Source organism: Vigna umbellata, chromosome 1 (assembly GCF_029865625.1).
Source record: "Vigna umbellata cultivar VRB3 chromosome 1, Vumbellata_1.0, whole genome shotgun sequence".
Classification (NCBI taxonomy): domain Eukaryota; kingdom Viridiplantae; phylum Streptophyta; class Magnoliopsida; order Fabales; family Fabaceae; genus Vigna; species Vigna umbellata.
The window spans coordinates 108741765-108765250 of record NC_142165.1 but is presented as its reverse complement, the minus strand read 5'-3'; the positions used below and the strand labels follow the sequence as shown (position 1 = coordinate 108765250).

General features: G+C 31.0%; 2 protein-coding genes across 6 annotated transcripts; both read left to right on the top strand.

The window, feature by feature from the left end:
• Window positions 1-7753: 7753 nt before the first annotated feature.
• Window positions 7754-13915, top strand: LOC124820902 (BTB/POZ domain-containing protein At5g47800-like). Of its 5 annotated transcripts, none has more exons than XM_047292690.2 (7): window positions 7754-8313; window positions 10397-10713; window positions 11050-11152; window positions 11242-11311; window positions 11400-11804; window positions 11890-12630; window positions 13136-13915. In XM_047292690.2, the coding sequence occupies exons 3-7, from the start codon at window positions 11094-11096 to the stop codon at window positions 13646-13648; spliced, it is 1788 nt and encodes a 595-aa protein (XP_047148646.1). In that variant the 5' UTR covers window positions 7754-8313; window positions 10397-10713; window positions 11050-11093; the 3' UTR covers window positions 13649-13915. The 5 variants fall into 5 exon arrangements, with proteins under 5 accessions (XP_047148646.1, XP_047148654.1, XP_047148661.1 ...); XM_047292698.2 differs by having other exon boundaries at window positions 10876-11152; XM_047292705.2 differs by having other exon boundaries at window positions 7755-8313; window positions 11406-11804.
• A 1929-nt stretch (window positions 13916-15844) lies between these two features.
• On the top strand, window positions 15845-23142 carry LOC124820893 (calcineurin B-like protein 3). Its single transcript, XM_047292681.2, has 9 exons — window positions 15845-16149; window positions 17656-17810; window positions 18462-18544; window positions 18812-18871; window positions 19261-19369; window positions 19568-19620; window positions 20667-20747; window positions 21353-21465; window positions 22440-23142. Exons 2-9 carry the CDS (start codon window positions 17687-17689, stop codon window positions 22495-22497), a joined length of 681 nt encoding a protein of 226 aa, XP_047148637.1. The 5' UTR covers window positions 15845-16149; window positions 17656-17686; the 3' UTR covers window positions 22498-23142.
• Window positions 23143-23486: the final 344 nt, after the last annotated feature.

The window sequence follows — 23486 nt, the reverse complement described above, 5'->3', positions numbered from 1 at the left end:
TTTCCCTAGTAGCTATGACGTAGACCTACTTCTTGGGTGAATCACACGCATCAGCTTAGAAAAAAATGTGTTTTTTCTTAATCATGCCTTGCAAATTGTTATAAAACACAGAAAATAAGTATGTAATTCTCTGTCAAAATTTTCTTACCAAATCTTATTCTAAAGGTAAGAGACTATATAACAAAGACAGTAATAAGCATCCACAGTCAGTCTCAACCTTGGCAACAGTAACAGCAGCCATGAAGCTTACAAATGAACAATAATTTGAAGACAGTTCCAGAAAAAAAAACTCAATTAAAAATATTTAAATTTTTAAAATTTGATCAGGTCAAATAAAAACAGTGCTTGTTTAGTTTGGTATATGTGAATAAGATATTCTATTTGATTTATGTCCCTAAGGTAATTTTAATTTCTTGCTGTCTCTTCTCAAAAGAAAAATAGGTGATATATATATGATAAAAATCTTATTTAAGTGTAAATATAAATGATGTAAGAGTAATGTATATAAAAATAGAGGGGATATTAGAAAAGTATTCCACGGTTGGAATAAGTAACCATCCACCCCACATTCCAGTGGTTCTCCCAAGTTGTGTTTGCATCTTCAGTGTCAACCTGCAAGATCCAATAGAATACCATCATGGTGACAGTTTGTGTATTTTATAGAATTGATTTTTGTAATTAAAAGTAAGTTTGAAATATTAAGGATTATGTGCACACAAATTTTTTTTTTTATCTTAGAAGAGAATTTGTATTAAAACTACGTTGTATTCTACCTGAGTTGGAGAATGAAAATCTGATGCAGAAAAAACCCTTCTCAGTCTGCATAACTTTTCTGCAGGTTTAGAATTTGAAAATATCTACAAAAAAAGAGAGAGTGAAAAATTGAATTGAAAGAAGGCCATAAAATATCTTTCAACAAAATAGTGTCAAAAGGAAAAGGTGTATATATATAGACTGTATTATAGTGGTATTGTTTAATTATAAATTATTATATATGAAAAAAATTACTTTTAATAATAATTATATTAAATACTTTTTATTGATCAACAATATAGAATTTGTAGTGTTACATAAAATTTAACTCAAAATATACTTAACACGAGCTTAGCAAACTGAGTTAAATTTATTTGATCTTCAACCATGAAGGTTTTTTTTTCTTTCTCAATCGATTAAAATTATGTTTAGATTAAAAATTTGAAATACTTCTACAAATTTCAAACCACAATATAAAGAAATTTAATATTAGTAAACAAAATATTTTGAAAATAAAGTACTTTAAAACTCTAACAACTTTAATTACAACATATAACAGAGCTAATATAAGAATAGTAAAATAAATTGAAGTTATAAGTGATGCTAGTAAACCCTAAGCTACATATATAATCATTATCTTGTTGTTTGGCAGAAGAAAGAGAAGTAGGTAGGATGAAAAAAATTGATCGTATAAAAGTAAACAATAAATCAAATAAGTTAAATATAAATAGAGAATAGATGAAAACAGATAAATAAGTAAATAAAAATAGGTGAAAAAGTCCAATGAATTTACCATTTTTAAAATTTCTTTTTCTTTTTTCAAAAGTCCTGTATTAATCATATCTTCACTAGTCTTTCTATTTTTTAACTTAACCTACCCTTTATATTTTAGGTAGACAACAACAAAATTGACACATTTTTAAAAGAGAAAGTGATATCCAAACACTAACTGAACATTTGATTAATTCAATTTTTGTTCAATAATACTATTGTGAATATTTTTTAACATCCCTTTTACTCATGAATAACTTTATATTTAAAATTGGCAATATATATATATATATATATATATATATATATATATATATATATATATATATATATATATATATATATATATATATATATATATATATATGACTAGAAACAATGATCACCTGTATAACTTTTTTCCTCAATTCTATCTCTCCCTTTAGTTTTATGACTTTTGCTTCAAGCTCACGGATATGAGCCTGCATTATCAAAAGTATTTTTCAAAACTATAAAAGATTAAATTGTCTTAAAACAAGTTATTAATTGATGTTTACATGTATTTGAATATACCAATTCTGATTTTTGTTTGATTAAAAATATATTTTTAGTGTCTCTCCTTTAAATTAAATTATATTTTAGTTACTATATTTTTAAATTGATAAAATAATATTTCAATATTCTAAATATATGTAATTTTGATAGTTTCAATATATATATATATATATATATCATAAACTTATTAGTAAGAAGGATGAGAATAAAAAAAATTTAAATGAAAAGGCTAATTTTATCAATTTAAAAAAGTACAAGTTTGACAAAAAATATAGAAATGATTTTATTTTTTTGTGTATTTTTAAAGATGGGTGAGATTTTTGCACAAACCTGTTTCTTTTCAATGGATTTTCTAGCTGAAATTCTATTTTTGAGTCTAATTTCTCTTTTCCATATAATATACTCTTCAGTACCCTTTTTAAACCTTCTTCTTCTAATCCATCTTGGAGTTTCACCTTTAGGATCATGCTCAACATTTAATGTATTGCCATCAGATTCATTACTTCCAACTACTGAATCCTTGTCTATTTTGTTTTCACTTTTGTTATTTTCTGTTTTTTTATTGAAAAACTTATTTAGAAAAGCAAAGTCAAATGCACAATCATACTGTTCATCATAATCAGAGAAGGAATTCATACCTAAATCAAAATATTTTTATTTATTTAATCATATTTTTATCTGAGAACTTAGAGGTTCAAGATATATATATTATATATATACATACACTTAATCTTCATTGGCATTTAGACAGGATGCAATCCAGTGTGTTATTTAATTTTGGTTTTATAACATGCATTGTCAATGAGAAAATATATATAATGATTAGTTTAAACTACATGTTTCTCATTTTCTTAACTACAAAGTACAATCATGTTGTATGAAAGAAAAAATACACGCATGTTTTTAATTTGAATAAATATCAGAGAAAATTCTCTTTATATATATAATTATTTACAGTTGAATAAAAATAAATTAAGTAATTTTATCTGTTATTTGATCACCATGATAAAATTGTTTAAAAAGTTATATTTGAATTAAAATTGTTTGAAAAAATAGATTAAGTATATTTTAATATCATGGGCAAATTTTTAAATTCAGCTAAAAAAATCCTAAATTTTGAATTAAATTAATTTTCCCTACTTATAAATTCTGTCTAAAATTTGTTCTTTTTCTCTATATAACTTCACACATAAAAATCACTCTATCTGCATAAAAAAAAACTCAAATAACTATCAAAACACAACTTAATGATATAGAAAAAGAAAGTTTGGTAAAACAAAAAAAAAACAACATACATCCCAAAAGGGAGCATATATTTTAAAGAAAAAAAAACACTCTTTTCAATAGTAAAATATCAATATTAGAAAAATTAAATTATTTAATAGAAGATGGATATATAATAAACATATCATAATCTTTCATTTACTAATTTGCCTAATTCTCTATAATTATATACATATTTTCATTTGAGTAGAAAAATATTAATGGTACTTGTTACCTATTACATTATGTAAATTTAGCTTCTTTTATAAATTCAAGATCTGAAATAGTGTGAAATTTCCAAACAAACATTTTATTTTTTTATTTTGGGTGTGTATGGTAAGCTCGAACACATATTACAGTGTCTCACTATTATCACATGAGCTCCGACAAGATGCATAAAGAATTCAAATATTATGTATATATTACTAATCATAATAATGTATTACAAGATTGAATAAATAAATATATTAATATTATGTGTTTTGATGAAGAAGATTTAGATAATAATTAAATAATTTGAAATATTATATGGTAAAATATATTTAAAAAACTTTAAATAATTAAATTTAAAAACTAATTTGATTTGTAAAGATTATAAAATTTACATTTTCAACTAAGTAAAAAAGAATTTTCTCATTGAAAACATTGTGAGCATAACATCAATAAAGAAATCTGTCTCATTGAAAATATTGTTGGGATAACATCAATAAAGAAATTTTCGACTCAATTACATTTTGGAATGTTGTTGATTGATATATATTTTTTCTAGCTTGATTTGTTTCTTATAAGTGAAAATCAATAGTGATTATTTCTTTATTGTTGTCAAGATTGTTTTGTTAGTATAAGTTAATGCTGTTTTACAACATTAGAGTTTTTTTTTTCATCAATATTAGTAGTGGTTAATAAATTTGTCTTTGTTATTTCGAATTCATTTTGATTTAACAGAAAATTTGTAATTAGTTATATAAAGGTATATGTAATATTTAATTTTTTAGATTGAGTATAGGACGGAGACGAACATTAGAAAAAAACAAATGAACATATTTTTTACATTTGATAATAATATTATTTTTTTTTGTGATTTTAATTTTTAATAAAAAAATATTTAATTAATATTTGAAAAAATAGACAAATTTAAGTGTGTGTGTGTATATATATATTTCTAAGAAAGATCAAGTTTGTATTTATCTTTAAATTAATGTTAAATATCTCATAGGTAAAAAATAATTATTTAGCAATGGATTGTAGAAGGAAAGTGTTATATTTTACAGGGGAATGAAGACCTAAATTAGTATTTTTACTTTTTCTGTACGAAAGAAGTTATGATTGATCATACATATATACACTCAGAGGAAAAGTGATTTGAAACTAAGAACAAAACGTGCTTAACTTTATATAAATAGGAAGGCAAGGGAATAAGTATGATATGAAATATTATTTTGTCCTTGTTTGTAAAATAATACACAATATCTGACAAAGTTGTAGAAGCAGGATTTGCAATAAGATTCTTGGACAAGGGAACCAAAGAGGACCAACGCATTCAATGAAGCCCATTAGTCAAACAATAGAACCAAAATGTAGTAAATTTTTTGGGGAACCATCTTAACCTGATAGCCCTAACTTGGTAGTATTAGTAGGTCCAATGTGATAGAGTGTCAATTGACTACGCCCATTTTCCAGCAACCATTTCCAACTCACACTCATTACCAAGTACTATTAGATTCATTCACAAATACTCACACAATTCACAGAAGACTATCAATAATCTAAGTTTTACATTGAATTTAAATAGATAGAAATAAGAAAGTAAAGTATAGTATAAAGTTAAAAATCTATTAACTTATTGTCTTAAGATTTTGGGTAAAAAATAGTGTTCATCTCTTATCTGGTTAGACTCTGATTATGTGTTATATCTTACAGTGAACCTCTCATTCTGTAGATCAGTACTATAAGATTCATTCACAAATACTCACACAATTGTTAGCTGATGGTAGACTTTCAACTCTAAGTTTCGTAGAAATGAAAAAGTAGAGTACTGTATAAAATTAAAAATTTATTTATTAATTCATTGTCTTAAGATTTTGGATAAAGAATGATATTCATAAAATAAAGCTCAGATCTCATATGTGTCATATTTTTCAACGAATCTAAGTTTCGTAGAAATAAGAAAGGAGAATACAATATAAAATTAAAATTTCATTAATTCATTATATTAAGATTTTGAATAAAGAGTGATATTCATGCTATAAGGCTCGGATCTCATATTTGTTGTATTTTTCGAGTTAACTTCCTCTTCCATGGACGAATTAAGAGATTCATCATGTCTGCACCAATTTATTTGTGTTCCATGTCTTCAAATTCCTCAAAAGCGACACATGACCATGATTCATACGTGAAGGCCTGTTTTCTTAAATATCAAGTTTTCAACTCCCACTTCACTAAACCAGACATAATCATAACTCATTAACTGTACAACAATTTTTCCTTCTTACGTAAAAACACAATCCAACAATTTACCTCTAAATGACATCTATGCTCTCTTTACGATTGCTCTTTCAGTGCTGTGTATTTGTACTGTGACCCAAATTTTACTCCAATTTGAAAACAACGGTATTGGTATCCTCAAAAAAAGTAAGTTAGGTGCAGTGACCTGTTACCTTTTAAATTAGCAACATGTTAAGAAATAATGGTGGCCAGTCATTTCCTTTGCCCTACTTAAATAACTTGTACCTTCTTTTTAAGTCACTTCGCAATATACCTGCACAATCTTAATCGGAATCTTTTCTATAAAACTATTCTTTTTTATTTTGAGAAATTGAAGGAAGAATACTATGTTAACATTTATCATAAATGAAAATTTATGATACTGTACGCATGCATCGTGTTTTGATTCCAGTTTCATTAAAAATGAAATGTTAATTATTCGTGATCTGTATTGATATATTTAACTAGAGCATGGCATCAGTTGATGTAACAAAAAGTTGGAAGTTTCCCTTTCTGAAAGACATGATAAGGTAATCAACGAATTTAAGACCTGCGGGTTGGAAGATCTTCCCGGCATGAATTAAGAAATCTAACCAAGAAAAAAGTGAATAATGTGAGACAGCTAGTTGGTAGAGTATGAACTTAAAAAAAGTATGAGTGAGTTTTACATCAAAAAGTTGCACAGTTTCTTTCATCCCTTTGAAATTTAATTAAAAGCAATGCAAGTATATCCACAGCATGACTCAAACATTAATCCATATATGGTTTACGAAAGTAAAATATATTTATAAAGTTTCATCTGATCTGATAACCTTTTTATGATGATGCTAGGGGAAATACAAGGTCAAGGAGCAAAAGAGCACACCAGTTAAAGTGCTTGCTGCACACAGAATGAACAAAATGTATTGGCATCAGACTGTCATCAGGAGACGATTATCTTCACGTAAAGGCACATGGTCGGCTTCATCTTTTTTCGCCTTTTTCAAAGATCAGCTTTAATGATCAAAATAAATACAAAATCTAATTAAGAAAATGATGATAAAGGTCTGTATGATCATGATCATGTTATTGAGATGATGATGCTCATCATGGCCATCGTCATCTCCTTGTCAAGGCATAATTTGTGTAGGACCATCGAGGAAATTGCTTTGCTTTGAGCTTATTTTTCTTAGATATATAGATGTTATGTACATTTGGTTGTAATAGGTGTCTAAGATCGACACCAATACCAAATCCATTGTTTTTATCTTGGTAGCAGCTTATTCTTTGAGGGTATTAAATCAATAGTTTGGAGAGGTTGGTTGAAGCGAAAGGATAGAGTGGATGTGTGGGGTTGCAAGTGAGTGACAGAGAATCATGTGGGTCCCCCAAAGGGTTAGCAAGACGATTGACGCACGAGTGAATGAACAGGAACATAGAGAAGAAGGTAACACGCATGAAGTATTAAGCAAAATGGAAGAGTGACACGCAGGATAAAGAGAAGTGCTTGTCTGTGTTTGGCCTCCAAAACAACCAACACTCAAGTCAGACCAATCCCATCACCAAGATATAACCAACGGCATAGGGCAGGACACGTGGCTCACATGCAGACAATCCATTCGACTGATACAACAACAGTATTCAATCATGTACATATAACATGGTATAACAAATAACTAGAATTTAGGTGTTTAACCAGGAATTCAGTTCTTTAGTTTATACGTGCAGTTAAAAAAAAATCAAATTTTTGAACTGATATTAGTATTTTTGAAGAACTTTCAGATACCCTTTTAAAAAAAGTATAAGAATATCCTTTTGAGGTTTAGTGGGGAGAAGCATGATGAGGAATGCAGAGAGGATCTTTTATCTATGCAGAGAGTTGGCCCCACACAAGCTTCTTTTCAATAAGTATAGGAGCACTCCAAAGTCATAGCCCACTTGCAATGCATGCTTTTTGTAATTCAATCACTGAGCACCAATTTTCAAGCTGTTGGGTGAAGAAGGAAAAGACACTGCTTCCTCCTTTTCTTTTCATTTTTTTCCCATGTCTTCTTTTCCCCTTCTTCTATTCCATTCTATTTACTATTCAGTGGATTTATCATGGCATGCTTTTGATACATTGCCATGTTGACTAATCCCAACGAACCACTCCTTCTCTCTCCTCTCCCTGCTGTACCCCGTAACACTTGGTTAGGAGACATTGTGGTACTCATTTTTCTTTAGTTGGTGTCTCCCTGGCTGTTTCTAACCGAAGCATAAGTTACAGACACACCCTATTCCCTCTTTCTCTCTCTGAGGATTACTTGCATAACACTACTACTAAAGCACTCAGCTTACAGCTTCTCATCTTCATCTATGCTCCTGCTAGCCCACTCTATCTCTCTACCTTCACTTTCGTTACTCATGCTGTTTCACATCATTTCTTCAATTTCTACACTACACCTACTTCTAAACCATGCAGCCTTTTCAATTCTAAAGCTTTTTCTGCTTCCTAAGATTAAATCAGTTGCACCAATAATACAGCAACAGGTATGTTCTCTTCTTGCTCTGTTTGGCGTTTGATGTAGTCTTTTTTATTTCTGTTAGTGTAGAGCATGAACTATATTAGAGATAAATATGTGTGACACAGTGAAATTATTTAATTAAAGCATTAAGGTTTTGACTTCTCACTCCTTAACCAATTAAAAGCTTAAAGTTGCTTTTTCGTTTTCGTTTTAAAGATGAAGAATACTTTTGTCAGAGGATAATAGAATTTTATGAAAAAGGAACTTGCGTTTGAAAAGTTCCAAAAGAAAAGTGACAAAAGTAAATGATAAAAACCTTCTAGTGGGGGTGACAGTGGGTAACTGGCAGAGAGTTTGTCAATTCCAGAAGAAGAGAATGTTCACATAATTGGCTAAACACCCAATTGAATGCCATCAAAGAACATAAAAATAGATCACATTGTTTCAGCATATAGCTGACTTTAAAACCATGCATACACATTTCTGGATTTCAGTGTTCATGGAATTGGGATCTGTGGGAATTGCCTATATGGAAAAGGTGCTATGGCTACCCTTCGAATACCATCTTAATTGGAAGAAAGAACAAGAATGGTTGGTTTTTTATTCTTCTGTGTGGCTGAAGGCAATAAGTGCCATGCCACAAACACTGGTTTTTACTTTTTGCTTTACCACCATTTGTCTGTCAAAGCACAGACCATGCTACATGTCAGATTTTAACAGTGGGGAGGGAGAGCTTAGCTCTAATACCACATCCTTTATCAAAATTAATTTCCACTGCCTTATTTTTAATCTCTCAAGTTTTCTTTTTTCATTTACAATTATGTCTCTCAATCCTAACCGGTTTCATCTTACATCTAAAGCATTATATATGACTTCTTAACTTGTTTAAAAGGGAAAGGCTTTTCTTTTTAAATCATTGTGGTTTGAAGATGTGCTTTTCAACTGCTACATTATATTTACTCACTACTATGTCATGCTTAGTTTGTCATCATGTAATTTTATTAATTATTAAATGAAAGAAAACTAGTAGGACCTGATCTGTGCAATTGAAATTTAAAGGATTAAGAAGACTACAAATGCTGCTAACCTTTTTCTAATAATTCAAACTATCTCAGTGATTCCTGGCCAAAATTGAGAATAAAAGAGAAACAAATTGAAGAAAGGAGAAAAGGTTGGCTTCCACCTTTCTTGATTCCTATATGGTTAGTGGGGAATAAGATAATTGAGATGACCATAGCAGTGGACCACTCTGGCCTATACTAAGTTTAAACTGAAAAAAAAGAAAAGAGTACATTAGTTAATATATCAAAGTTCTCTTGAGACACTACGAAAGTGACTCAAGAAAGTAGCCACACAAGAAATTATTTGCCTTCGGTTAGGAAGCTTTTGGTAACAATAGTTTTTAGCTCGGAGCATCACTTTCTCTCCGATTTTCATATCATTGTCTGAACAAAGCCACGTATCTTTATATACATGGAATTAATCAAAAGTGTATCTTCTAAAGAGATTGGCATTGGGGTGTGTATTAGTGCATATCTGTTTTGGATTTAGTACACTTTTGAGAGCACTGTATAAAAGCTCTAATCATTAATGTTGGCTCACCTAACACTTAATTCCCAACTTCCAAACATTGCATAAACATGCTTTACCACTATCCTTTCTCTAGCCAAGACCCAACCGCCAAGGTAATCATGTATGTTTATGCATGCTCAGTGCATTTTCTGCCGTGCTGCTGCTTCTTTCTTCATTTGCTATTATTATCAACTAGTGTGGGGTTGCATGAGTATTCAGTACCCAAAACATATGCTATTGGCTCCATTCTACTTTTTACAGTTTTTTTTTTCAGTCTTTCTGTGACACAAATTTAAAGATATTAGCTAGGGATGAAGTCATGCAAGGATTATCATGACACGAGTCAACGTCTTAACAAAATTAATACTAATTATAAGTAGCACTTTCCCAATTTCAGATCCCTTGTTTCTCTTCTATTATTTTATACTTTGGTACAAAAACTGTATGTTAGTATCGTATCCGTATGAGTTACAAGATTATCTTCCAACAAGGGTTACCAAATTTTCATGTTGTTCAGTTTGTGTTTCGTGTGTCAGGAACTGCAGATGAGGCAGAAAAATCTGAAGCCTGGTGTTAGTCAGTGAGAGTATTCTGCATCTGCAAGACTTTTAGACTATAGTTAACTTCACCTACTCATCTATTCTATTCTAACGGTTGAGACAGAAACTTTCAGAAGTATACCATAGAGAGAAACAGGAAATGTCAATTTGCAAAACTCTGTAAGCAATTGGCGGATAACGGCCAAAACTGGAATTTGGTTGCTTTTTTTTATTTTTTTTTAATATGTGGAGGGCACCATCTGCAATGAATTGAAGGGCTTTCAGGATTGTATATAAATATCAATGAGGTTGAGGTATGGTCTTCTTGCAAATTTCTCTCTCTTTTATTAAGAAATTTTTTCTCATTCATAAGGGACAGAGTGACCAGGACAGGATATCATGTCATATTCTTCTACCTTTATCTATAGTGATTTCTGATTTCCTTTTCCTTCTTCATCCCTTTGCTTGAAATGAAGAAATCTAAGTTGGTGCTTCCGTGTTCTGCTGTTTCATGGTCATGCATCACGACATAACCCTTTGATTTAGTTCTGAGAGGGTTACATCAATGCCTTCCCTTCTCTCCCTCTCCATGACTTTATGAGATCTATATTGTACTGTCGTTCAAGGTGTAGTCTTACCTGAACTTGCAGATTTTGAAGTAGAGGTTTTTTCTTGACAATTTCTACAAATAAAAATGAAGTTCATGAAACTTGGGACAAAGGCAGATACATTCTACACTGAACAAGCTACCAGGTATTTTGCACTTTGCAGCAACTCTTTGGTCAAAAAAATCGACACAATACAACTTTTTTTTCAAAATAACATGTATTGTCGTAATGCAGGACTCTGATATCAGAGATAGCTGCAGACCTTGTGATTCAAATCAATGACATCACGTATCTGTTACACAAGGTATTGGGATTAGAATGAAAACGTGGTGTGTGTGAAAAAGATAAAAAAAATGTAATAATTGGTTCATCTATAATTGTGCTCTTTTTAGCTGCAGTTTCCGCTTCTTCCCAAATGTGGCCTCCTACAAAGGCTTTGCTATGACAGTAGTGATTCAGAGAGTGTCTCTCTGGAGCTTCATGATATACCAGGAGGAGAAGAGGCTTTCGAACTGTGTGCCAAGTTTTGTTACGGAATTGCAATCAACATAAGTGCCCATAACTTTGTATCCGCTCTCTGTGCTGCCAAGTTCCTTAGAATGAACGATTCCATTGAGAAGGGAAACTTTGTTGGAAAACTTGAGTCTTTCTTCAATTCATGCATACTTGAAGGTTGGAAAGATTCCATTGCAACGCTTCAAACTACTGCTACGTTACCAGAGTGGTCTGAGAATCTTGGTATTGTCAGAAAGTGCATTGATTCAATTATTGAGAAAATTCTCACACCACCACCACAGGTCAAGAACTCAGATCCTTCAAACCTTCTCAGTTTTGTGTGACCGTTGCATTTTTTGGTATCTTACAAACGATTATTCTGTGCAGGTCAAATGGTCCTACACCTACACCAGGCCAGGCTACACAAAAAAACAGCACCATTCTGTGCCAAAAGATTGGTGGACGGAGGATGTTTCTGATCTTGACATAGATCTTTTCAGGTGCATAATAATGGCTATTAGATCAACATATGTCCTCCCTCCACAGCTTATTGGAGAAGCTTTGCATGTCTATGCCTGCCGGTGGCTACCGGGAATCCCAAAGCTTAAAAGTTCTGGCAGTTCAGTGTCTCAAACAGAAGAATCTAAACAGAAAAACAGAAAAATTCTTGAAACAATTGTTAGCATGATTCCTGCAGATAGAGGGTCTGTGTCGGTTGGCTTCTTGTTTAGGCTTCTCAGCATTTCAATTCACCTTGGTGTTTCCTCGGTGACCAAAACAGAACTCATAAGGAGAGCCAGTCTGCAGTTTGAGGAGGCAACAGTGAGTGACTTGCTTTACCCTTCAACATCCTCTTCTGACCAGAACTATTATGATACAGAGTTAGTTCTAGCAGTGTTGGAAACTTTCTTGAAGCTTTGGAAAAGAATGTCTCCAGGTGCTGTGGATAGCAGCTACTTTTTGAGATCAATTAGAAATGTCGGCAAGCTCATTGATTCCTATCTTCAAGTGGTAGCAAGGGATGATAACATGCAAGTTTCAAAATTTGTGTCTCTTGCTGAAACTGTGCCCAGTATTGCTCGAGAAGACCATGATGATCTGTACCAGGCAATCAACATCTACCTTAAGGTGAAGTACCCATAACACTCCTACACTCACTTATCAATTTTTCAGTCCCTTGTTTCAATGCTGCATAATTGCACGTAAAAATACAGGACATTTACAGCTAAAGTAATGAAATTTATTAACGGAAAATGTATTAAGTGCTGGGATTACTTCCCTTAACATGATTTTTCTTTAACAAAAAGTATAAATATGACAAATCTATGGTTAGAGTGTAAGTATGATGAAAAAGTCCAAATTGCATAAGAATGGAGAGTACCTATGAGCATGATGTTTTAAGATTGTGGATTGGACGTGATGGCAATCTCATTCATGTATAAAGTTGAGTTGTTATGATCTGTTGATGGAAATTCTGAAATTGGTAGAATGTAAGAACTAGTGAAAAAGTCTCATAATAGCAATGAACAAGTTGTTGTTTGTCAGATTCACACATAAGTGACAAATTTAAAATGCTAAAAGATTCACATTTAAGGTGCATTTATGAACTGATTGAAGTTATATGCATGCACAGATGCATCCTGAACTGAGCAAAGCAGACAAGAAGCGGTTGTGTGGGATTCTAGACTGTCAAAGATTGTCCCCAGAAGTGCGTGGACATGCAGTAAAAAACGAGCTTCTGCCATTAAGAACAGTAGTGCAGCTGCTCTACTTTGAACAAGACAAAGGGTCTAAGGCAACCTCCAGTCACAAACTGCCAAAGCCACATGAGATACTTCTGGGAGCAAAAGATAGAGCAGCTACCACAAGAGACACCCAAAGCAAACATTCTTTAGGTCCAGCCAAAGAAGAATTCAACGGGGAAGAAATTAGAGAAAGGGATAAGCAGAAAACAAAAAGATCAGATGGCAAATTGGCATTGAACTTAGAAAAAAAAATGGTTATAAGAGGAGACATTGAAGAGACACAATCTGAGAAAGGCAGGATTGTGAGAGATGAAAGTAGTTCAAGCGGCAAGGTGAACATGGATCCTAAAAAAATGATAAGAAGGGCAAGAAGTAAATCAGAACATGGTGTGAAGAAGTAAGATTCAGATCACCATCACAGCAACAGTAATAATAATCTTAGTAACTTCAATTCTTATTATTTCTTTTTTAACTTCTCATAAATGTCAGCAATGTATAAATCCTTTGTACTATCTCTTTCCCCAAAGAGTTTTATCTAGGGAAATTATTTTTTTACATCCTTTTGTTTGATAGAGAGACTCACAGAGATAATGTGTATTAAAAATATTTTTTTGTTAAAATGTCCTTTTTAAACCAATAAGTCCATGTTACAAATGCAGTTTAATAGCCGTGAAATCTGTATGGAAATCAGTCTTTTCATAAATTGGTAAGCTAAAATTCATCTAAATAATACAAAAACTTATTTAGAGATATAAAGAGTGGTAAAGTTGGAAGAGAACAAGTAAGATCATTTTCCTCCACTACATCAAATTGTCTCTTACACTTACATTTCATATTTTTTAATATTTTTATTTGTTTTTTAATATAAAATATTATTTTTATGATTTTTTTATGTAATTAATTTCTTTTTTTGTTTTTTAATCAATTTTCATAAATATTCTTTTATCACTATAATTATATAAAAATATTTTATTTCCTAAAATATAATAATTTATTATCATAATATTTTTATGACGTAAAATTTAAAAGATTTATGTTTAAATTTAAATTATTATTAGTTAAACTTTTTGTTCTTTAGGATATTGTTCAAATAATATATTATAATCTTAATTAGTATACAAAATTTTATTAAGTTTTAACTTAATTATTGGTTTTCTTTATAATTTAAAAAAAATATTTTTAAGCTTATCAAATTTGTTTCTTTTATATATTTTTTACGTGTGTTACTTAGGTTATTTGTAAAGAAAATAAGAATGAGAGATTAAGATTTACAATTACAAATTTCATAATTATCTTCCTTTATATTTAGAACATTTGTAACTAGAAGAGACAAACATGCGATAAATTATTTTTATACTCATTGATGAATTTTTACTAAAATATAAATATATGAAACTCGTACCTTCTCATCTATAAATTTTATCATTCACGATTAGATTGTAATTTTACATATGTACACTTTTGAAGTGTGTTATAATTAAAATAAAAATTAAAGTTTTGATTTAAAACCTTTAAAATTTAAATCAATGAGTAATATTTTTTAAAAGAAACATAGGTAAAATATAAGAAAATAAATTGAAAGAAAAATATATGAAAAACAAACAGTTTATCAGATAAGTAACTCAATATAAAAAAATTAATCTAATATATATATATATATATATATATATATATATATATATATATATATATATATATATATATATATATATATATAGGGGTTTGCTAATTCCTTTATGCTTGTGAAAATTGGATAAAATTAGATAAGACAAAAATTATAAGATCAAAACTCATTATAAAATCATTTTTTTGTAAGATTGTTTAATGGCAAGTGTTTCTAATTTTTTCAATTGGGGCTATAGTAGGGTTTTCAATTGGGGCTACAGTAGGGATGTCAGAGAAAAGATTGGAGTGAGAAAAATGAAAGAGAAAGGATTGAGAGGAATGAGAGAGGTGAGTAAGGGTTTGGGGTTTCTTTTTTTTTTTTAGTTTTGAGAATGAAAATTATTAAAATACCCTTAACCTTATAACTTAGAATCCATGGTATATAAGGATATTTTTGTCTACTAAAACCCGGTACACATTGCTAAAATGTAGCAACTGAAAAACAGGCGTACGCGCGTTAGCAAACCCCATATATATAAATGCAAATGTTATTGACATTCATCTTATATATCTATCCTATTATAATCTGATTTTCAACATGTATAAAAAAATTACCAATAATTAAATCAAAATTATATTACAATGGAAATTATTTATTATATTTATTATTTATTTTCTTTGGTCAACTAAGGAGGAGTAATTGTTTAAGATGGAGGAGATGAAGATTAACCAAGTCTGTGTTGGTTTCATACTAAAGTTTTTCGAAATTGGAATAATTTTTTTGCATTTAATAAAAAATTATACTTCAAACAAATTTGAACAATAATTAATTTTATTAAATCCTGTACCAAGATGCATTGGAACACAAAAATGAAGACACAGTTAGACACGTGGGAAGGTAGGTGCGCACGTGCTACCATCCATGACATATGCCTTCCAAATGAGGGTGATGTTTCAAATATGAAATAGGGTTCTTTGGTTATAATATTCTCATTTCTACCATTCATTCCATAAATACAATTCATAATTCAAAATTAATTGAGTGGGTTTTGTTATTTTAGGTTGGAGTGACAGGATAAACAAGATTGTTCGATTTTGCATACCCTCAAACTTCCCTTGAATATCAACAATTTAATCAAACTCTCTTTCTTTTTCTTTCATCAAAAATATATATAAAACCAAAAACCCACCTTGATGCTGGCCTGTTCCTAGATTTCAAAGACAGACGAACATGTCCGAGAATATTCAGTCCAACTCCCCTTCGCTTTCCCTTCTCTCTTTTTTCTTTCTCTGAAAGGTAAACCCCACTTCTCCATTTCAACTCTTCTCACCTTAATTTTGTTTAAGTTCTGTTTTTTTGTATTATTTAATTAATCCCTGTAGATCTAGTTAGAAATCCCCAATTTTATTTTTTTATATTTTATTTTGATGTGTATTAATCAATAATCAAGGGAGATGTATCTGTTTATTCTTGCACGGTCAGTATGCATTTAGGTTCTGAATTCGAAATCTGCAATGAGATGTGTTTCTCCAATTCAGGAGGGTCATGCCCTGTGTCACATTGTTGCTTCAATTTTGCCTTGATTTATTTCATGTTAAGCTAAAAATCCCTTGTTTCACCGTCTCTCAATTTTGTGCTCTGCTGTTGAAACTGTGATCTTCGATTATCAGGTTTTGGAAGTTATCTTAGCTAATATATGCTTTTATTATATTGAATCAGATTCTCGCTTGGTTTTGTAACCAAAGTTGATTGGAGATTAAATTCGTTGATTTCTCTCTGATGTAGAGTATTTGAAATTGGAATGGGGTTGATTCTGTTTTATTGTGTCTTTGCGTATAATCATTCTTTAATTGCAAGTTTTTTTGTACTGCTGGCACCTGTTATTGTTAAAAAAGATCTTTAGAGGGTAGAAATATTTCCCTTCCGCACACTGCATACAAATTCTAGGTGGAGGATAGAAGGCTTGGTCAAGTTTGCTCTGGTATTAAATTTAAATTGAATTGCTAAATCCCCTAGTAAAGAGGTAACAAAGAAATGGTTGATGTTTTTATTATAGATTTCTATGGGGTGCAAACATTTTAGGGATACATACTGTTTTCTAATACTATGCATGTATCCTGTTCTCATTGATGTCAATTTATTTTTCCATGGAATATCACATTTACTTGCTGTTGTTGATTGGGAGACTATTAAATCTGTGAATATTAAATCAATATGATGACAAAGGTAGCTTGCTTGCATCAATTTTTGCTGTCACGATCTAAGTTGACAATGCTATTAATGTGGCCATTGCGAAAAAACGTGAGCTTCTACTTATGTTAATTGTAGAAGCATCTATTGCATTACATTTTGCCTAGTTTGTTGTCATACAAATAAAGTTGTATCCTAATCCTTTTCTGTGCCTCTTCTCCTAAGTCTGAGTAACAACAAAGTTAAGTTTCAAAGGAAATGAGAAATAAAAGGTTTTCATTGATTAGATTGTTTAGAATCTGCTTAGAACAAGTTTAGGCTTGGTTATCTGCAATTTCTCCGGATAAATAGTAGTCATTTGTGTGCTGCTCTTTTTTCTTGTTTGCACCATTATAGGTGTTTTAGTACATTCAGATGTTTGAACTAAATTGACTTGTAGGTGTCTTCCCTTATATGTTGATAAATCTTTCAAAATTGTTATATCAAATGGCAGAAGTAGACTCAATGATTTTCTTACATTTTATGTGTCGCTTGTTTTCTTTATTAATGACTAAAGTAACAATAAAAATAGATACATATGATTACCTTATCTTTTTATCTCCTGGATTTCAGGTATGGAGTGTTTTGACATCCGGAAGATATCATGGTGCAGTGCCTAGACGGATTAAAGCATTTGTGTGCCGCTCTGGTAAATTGTTGTGATGCAGATTCGTCAAAGCAACCTAGAGGTTTAGAAAATCCAGAAGTTCTTGCAAGGGAGACAGTGTGTATGTCATTGTCCTGAATTTCTTTCTTATGTTGAGTGAGGAGCTCTTCATGGGAGTAGTAGACCAGTTATTAATTGTTATTTCAGTGTTGTCATTGGAAATTATTAAATTAGCCCCCATTTCATTATTTTCTTGTGTTTAATTGTGCATGTATCTCTTTTTATCCTTGTCTTCCCTCTTTGGTTATCACGATATTTGGAAGACTACAGTGGAAAACACTTAGTTATATATCTCTTTTACCATTAATTGGAGATGGCGGTCATACATTATTGAGGACCAAATTACATAATTAAATTGCAAGTAAAAGATTCTAGGATACCATTAGATTCTGAGATCATAACTTAACACAGATTCCTTGTACTATCTGAATGGGAGAAGATGCTCACTTCAATATTATCATTTTATTTCCTTCTAATTCCTTTTACTGGCTACAGAAATTGTTAAAAGCTGTTGAAGACTTAGGTAACAGTTAGATGGAAATGAATCTATATAACCTTATTGTTCAGCTATTGTGCCTTTCTTAAGAATTTATTCACTTATTGAATATTCATCTGTTTTCCTCTCAATTTTGTTCTTTTATCAAAAACAAAAAAAAAATACGAAAGAAATATTAACAAAATACGATATTCCTGTGTTTTATTGTAAATGCAGTTAGTGTAAGTGAGATTGAAGCGCTGTATGAACTGTTCAAGAAGATCAGCAGTGCAGTGATTGATGATGGCCTGATTAATAAGGTTTTTTATGATCTTTTTCTCTGTCCTTCTGTAATTTTGTTTTATGAAATTATGATATATGTATTTTCAACTTTTCTGGACAATGGCATCCTTCCTAGTTTAACCTTTGAATCATAATTTCACAAGTGCATTATGTTTTATGTATTAATGAAAATATTCACATTGTTTATGTCATTTTTTCTGGACAATGACATCCTTCCTAGTTTAACATTTGAAAAATGTTTGTCTTTTTGTTTGTTTTGATGGTTTTCTTATTGAATATGGCAGGAAGAATTTCAGTTGGCATTGTTCAAGACGAACAAGAAAGAGAGCTTATTTGCAGATAGGGTATATAAAGATTAACTTGTTTATTTTCCATCTGCCTTTTACATTTCCATGATGAAAAAGAAACAACAATATAACAAATATTTCTGTGCACTGTTTTTTCTGAAAATGTCATAACTTTGGATAATATTTTCAATTTCCATAGTAAATTTTTTTTCAACTACCTTTGTATACTTTATAATCTAGTTGATTTCTCTTACCATGTTACAATTTGGCCTAACAAATGTGACAGTCTATGTCATTATTGTACTATCTTTGATTTGTTAGGTGGGTGCCTGTTTCTAGTGTAATATATATGATCTGATTACTATTAAGTTAGTTGCATAGCATATACATATTATATGAAGCTTAAAAGTGTATTTGTCCTGTTTATGATTTCGGACTGTTTGTAGGTGTTTGACTTGTTTGATACAAAGCACAATGGCATACTTGATTTTGAAGAGTTTGCACGGGCTCTCTCTGTCTTTCATCCCAATGCACCAATTGATGATAAGATTGAGTGTAAGAATGATAAATCATGAGAAGACTTCTGCTATCTGGTCTACTTTTTAGTGTAGGTTTTGAATGAAAAGGGCATTTATTGGAGAGGGGGCTAGATCATGTGTTGTTTCTGTAGCTGTCTTTTTATTTCTTTAATGCATTTGGTATTGATAGTAATGTATATGCCTGTTGAGGAATCCCAACTTTTACCTTTTGCAGTTTCATTCCAATTGTATGATCTCAAACAGCAAGGTTTCATTGAAAGGCAAGAGGTAACTTCTTTTTCTTATGATTATGTTGTGAGTGTTGTTAGTTCGTTCATGCATGATCCAAGGGAGAGACATTTACAAGCTATAAACAAGATCCTTCAATATTTGAAGGGAAGTTGAGGAAGGGGATTACTGTTTAAGAGGAATGAAAAATAAAAAATGGAAGTGTATACTGATTCAGATTATTCAGGGTTTGTCATAGATAGGAAATCCACTTCAGGATATTGCATGTTCTTGGGTGGAAATTTGGTGACTTGGAGAAGTAAGAAACAAAATGTTGTTGCAAGGTCTAGTGCAGAAGTTGAATTCTGAGCTATGGCATAAAGGGTGTGTGTGTGTTATGGATGAGAATTATCCTAAATGATCCTAAAGTGGCATGTGAAGAATCTATGATCCTTTATTGTGATAATAAGTCAACTATTAGTATTGTTCACAATCCAGTTCAGCATGATAGGACCAAGCACATAGAGATAGACCAACACTTTATTAGAAACTGAACAGTGGCCTTATCACTGCCTCTTACATCCCATCAGGACTTCAGTTAACAGACCTGTTCACAAAAGGTCTAACATGCAGCAAGCTAAGCGATTTCATGATCTCACATGCAAGCTAAGAATGTTAGATATTCATTCACCAACTTGAGGGAGAGTTGTTAGTTGGATATTAAATGCAATACTAAAAGTTGTTGGTAGAATATTAAATGTATTACTAGAAGTTGTTAGAAGTTGTTAGAGGTTATTAGAAGATTCTAGAGATCCCTTGTAATTATTACTTTAGGGTTTGAGTTCTCTATATATATGAGTTGATGTAATGTTTCAAATCAATTAGCAAAAATAAGAATCTTCTTTCTTTCAAATTAATCCTTTCAAGTTAAGCATTCCAAAAATTTACACATTACATTTCTTTTTCCCTTTGGCTCTTTAAAACTTGAGTATCTTCCTATAATTTAAAATCATATTTTAGAATTGTAGGGCAAAAAATTCTCTTTCCCTGAAATCTGCTTCATACTCTGATAATGTTCATTGATGACTGATGTTATTTGTGTATAGGTAAAACAAATGGTAGTGGCCACTCTGGCTGAATCTGGCATGAATCTTTCAGATGATGTGGTCGAAAGTATTATTGACAAGGTGCTTAAATTATCTGATAACTTGCATGTCAAATCTTATGTTCATTACTAGACTGTGTATTTGAAGCATTTGACAAATACCTGTTTTTGCTAGCTTTTTGTTTTCTAAAGTTCTCTTTGTGTTAGAGTAAGCATGACATTTATTATTGCTAATTTTACTCTTGAAAATCTGTAGAAGTGAAACTGAAGCATGTGAAATTATATATGCAATGGGAACTATTAAGTAAAAATCTGTCTAATTTTTGTGTTTGTAATTGCTTACAACAGGCTGCTAGTTCTGTTGTTTCTCAAATTTAAGTCTGTATGTCCTTTTGACAGTTCATGTCCGTCCTTTGTTGTATCTCACATAAGGGATCCATTAATGCAACAATTGTGTGTACTCTATACAAATAATGCGACGTTTTCTTCATAGTCTGTCCAAAGTTTCTACAGAATTTATCTCTTAAATAAAGTAAACTATTCTTTCAGCCTTAATCTTGTGAACATCATAAATTACTAGAGTTTTGACTGTTGAGTTGATAATAGTGAGGTTGGTGTATAAAACCATTCTTGTGTTACTATAGTCTTATCTGGTGATCTGTCACTGATAGTTCTTAAGTTATTTAGACATTTGAGGAAGCTGATACCAAACATGATGGGAAGATTGACAAGGAAGAATGGCGAAACCTTGTCTTGCGGCATCCATCTCTTCTGAAAAATATGACACTTCAGTATCTCAAGTGAGTTCCTTCCTGTTGGTGAAATGTTATCATGCATATTTGGGATGTGTTTGTTAAAATGATCTGGAATATTATTAATGCAAACCGTGAATACTAGCTAGTGTTCTAAGGCAAACAGCAAACCCCAAATTTTATTTAAAAAATGTTATTAATGAATCCCTTCTATGATTTACATCGCATTCCTTACACAATTCTCAATAGGAACTTATTATTATTGATTCGTTAGTTGGCTCGAATGATTTACATCGCATTCCTTACACAAGTCTCAATAGGAACTTATTATTATTGATTCATTAGTTGGCTCGAATGATTTTGTTACCAATTCAAACTGGATAGCAAATCCCCTATAATATCAAATAAAGAGAAGAAACGGGGTGTTTTTATTTTCTTCTTTTTGATGACCTCATTTTTATAGTAAAAGTTTTCAATTTTTACAGACTCATGTTTTTTAAAAGCTTGATATAGATATTATACATAAAATCATAATAAAACGGAAATGATATTTTACTATTTTAAAATTATTACAATCCATGCCTCTTTCATCTTCCCTTGTCCCCTCTTATTATCAACATTTTCTAATTGAATGTGTGTTGTTTTCGCTTTCAAGTTAGTATTGAAAAAAGAAGAAAAGAAGAAATTTCCAAATGGTTTCGTAATAAAAGTTGTACTAAAACTTTAGAAGTTCTTTGCTAATGTAACGTATCATTGGAAGAATAATTTAGAAAAAGCAAAAATATATCTACATGTTCATGACCTATGTGGACTATGCATGTAAAATTATCTAGGGGCCATTCAAATTAGAAGTTTTGTTTAAGTTGTAACTGTTTGGATTTTGGCATCAATTCGATTACCTTTATGATTGATTTTATCCTCGATGGCATTTCTAAGATATATATGTATCTTACTTCTCTCGAACTATTCTATTTTATCAATCTCAAGCATCTGGCATCTGAATTAACTTGTTTCCTTGGCAGAGATATCACCACTACATTTCCCAGTTTTGTTTTTCACTCACAAGTTGATGATACATGAGGCAACTACATCATGCATGTCAGGTTCAGTGTTCTTGATTGGGAGTGATTTTCGATTGGCTTGTGAATGATGGGGTTTGGTGTGAAGGGTTCACTAAAGGGGTGGATATGGACTTTGTTTATATTTTCATTATGAGTAGAACTTTGTCTTCCCGTTTTGGATGGATGAGGTTTATAGATTGAATGAATGGGTTTGCTTATTTATTTACTTCATTTGAGAATAAAAGGGGGAACAAAATAGATTATTCAGGCGTTTCAGCATTAACACGTTGGCATTAATTTTGGTCAGAAATATGTTTTACCACAAGTCTTTGCAATTGCTTCAGCAAGCTGTGAAGAGTTCTTTGAACACTTGTCCAGGGTTAAGAATTGCTGCTCCAGAAACACCAGAGCATGTCAGCTCTTGTGCCTAACCAACTTTGCCTTTCCCCCTTGACAGATGGATAATGTCCCTTTCTATCCAATTTCTTTCGCTCTTGTTGCCATTATTTTGTTTAGGTCATTGGTGATTAAAAATCAGTTAGCAGCGTATGTTCTCTTGTAATTACAAATTTTTTGCAAGGGTATGTATTTGAGATATTATTTCAAACATTATTTTTATTAATGTCTAAAATCACAAGATGGATTTTTCTTAATGTCTACAAAATCATTGGATTGATTTTATACCACTCAGAAATCTTCAGTTGTATTAGTTGCAGAACGGTAAAGGTAAATCTAATGATAACAGGAAATATACTCTTATTAGTCTTTGCAGTTTTGGTTAAACGTATATAAAGTGTTTTTGTTTTTTTGGAAAAAATATGCTTTTTTTTCTCTGAAGTATTAGCTAAAATTAGAAATGGTTCCGGATCGAAATTGTCACTGTTTGGTCCTTATGCTTTCAAAATAATTAGTTTTGGTCCTTATTTTTTAATGGCGTTAAAATTTATCTTATGTAATAAACGACTTTCTAACTTTATCTGAAATTTTGACGTGTGTTGACATGCATGT

Coding starts and splice junctions, on each gene's coding strand:
- LOC124820902 (XM_047292690.2), top strand. CDS start 11,094: ATGAAGTTCATGAAACTTGGGACAAAGGCAGATACATTCTACACTGAA. Junction 11,805..11,889: donor TTCTCACACCACCACCACAG/GTCAAGAACTCA, acceptor TATTCTGTGCAG/GTCAAATGGTCCTACACCTA. Junction 12,631..13,135: donor CAATCAACATCTACCTTAAG/GTGAAGTACCCA, acceptor ATGCATGCACAG/ATGCATCCTGAACTGAGCAA.
- LOC124820893 (XM_047292681.2), top strand. CDS start 17,687: ATGGTGCAGTGCCTAGACGGATTAAAGCATTTGTGTGCCGCTCTGGTA. Junction 19,370..19,567: donor AATTGATGATAAGATTGAGT/GTAAGAATGATA, acceptor TACCTTTTGCAG/TTTCATTCCAATTGTATGAT. Junction 21,466..22,439: donor ATGACACTTCAGTATCTCAA/GTGAGTTCCTTC, acceptor TTTCCTTGGCAG/AGATATCACCACTACATTTC.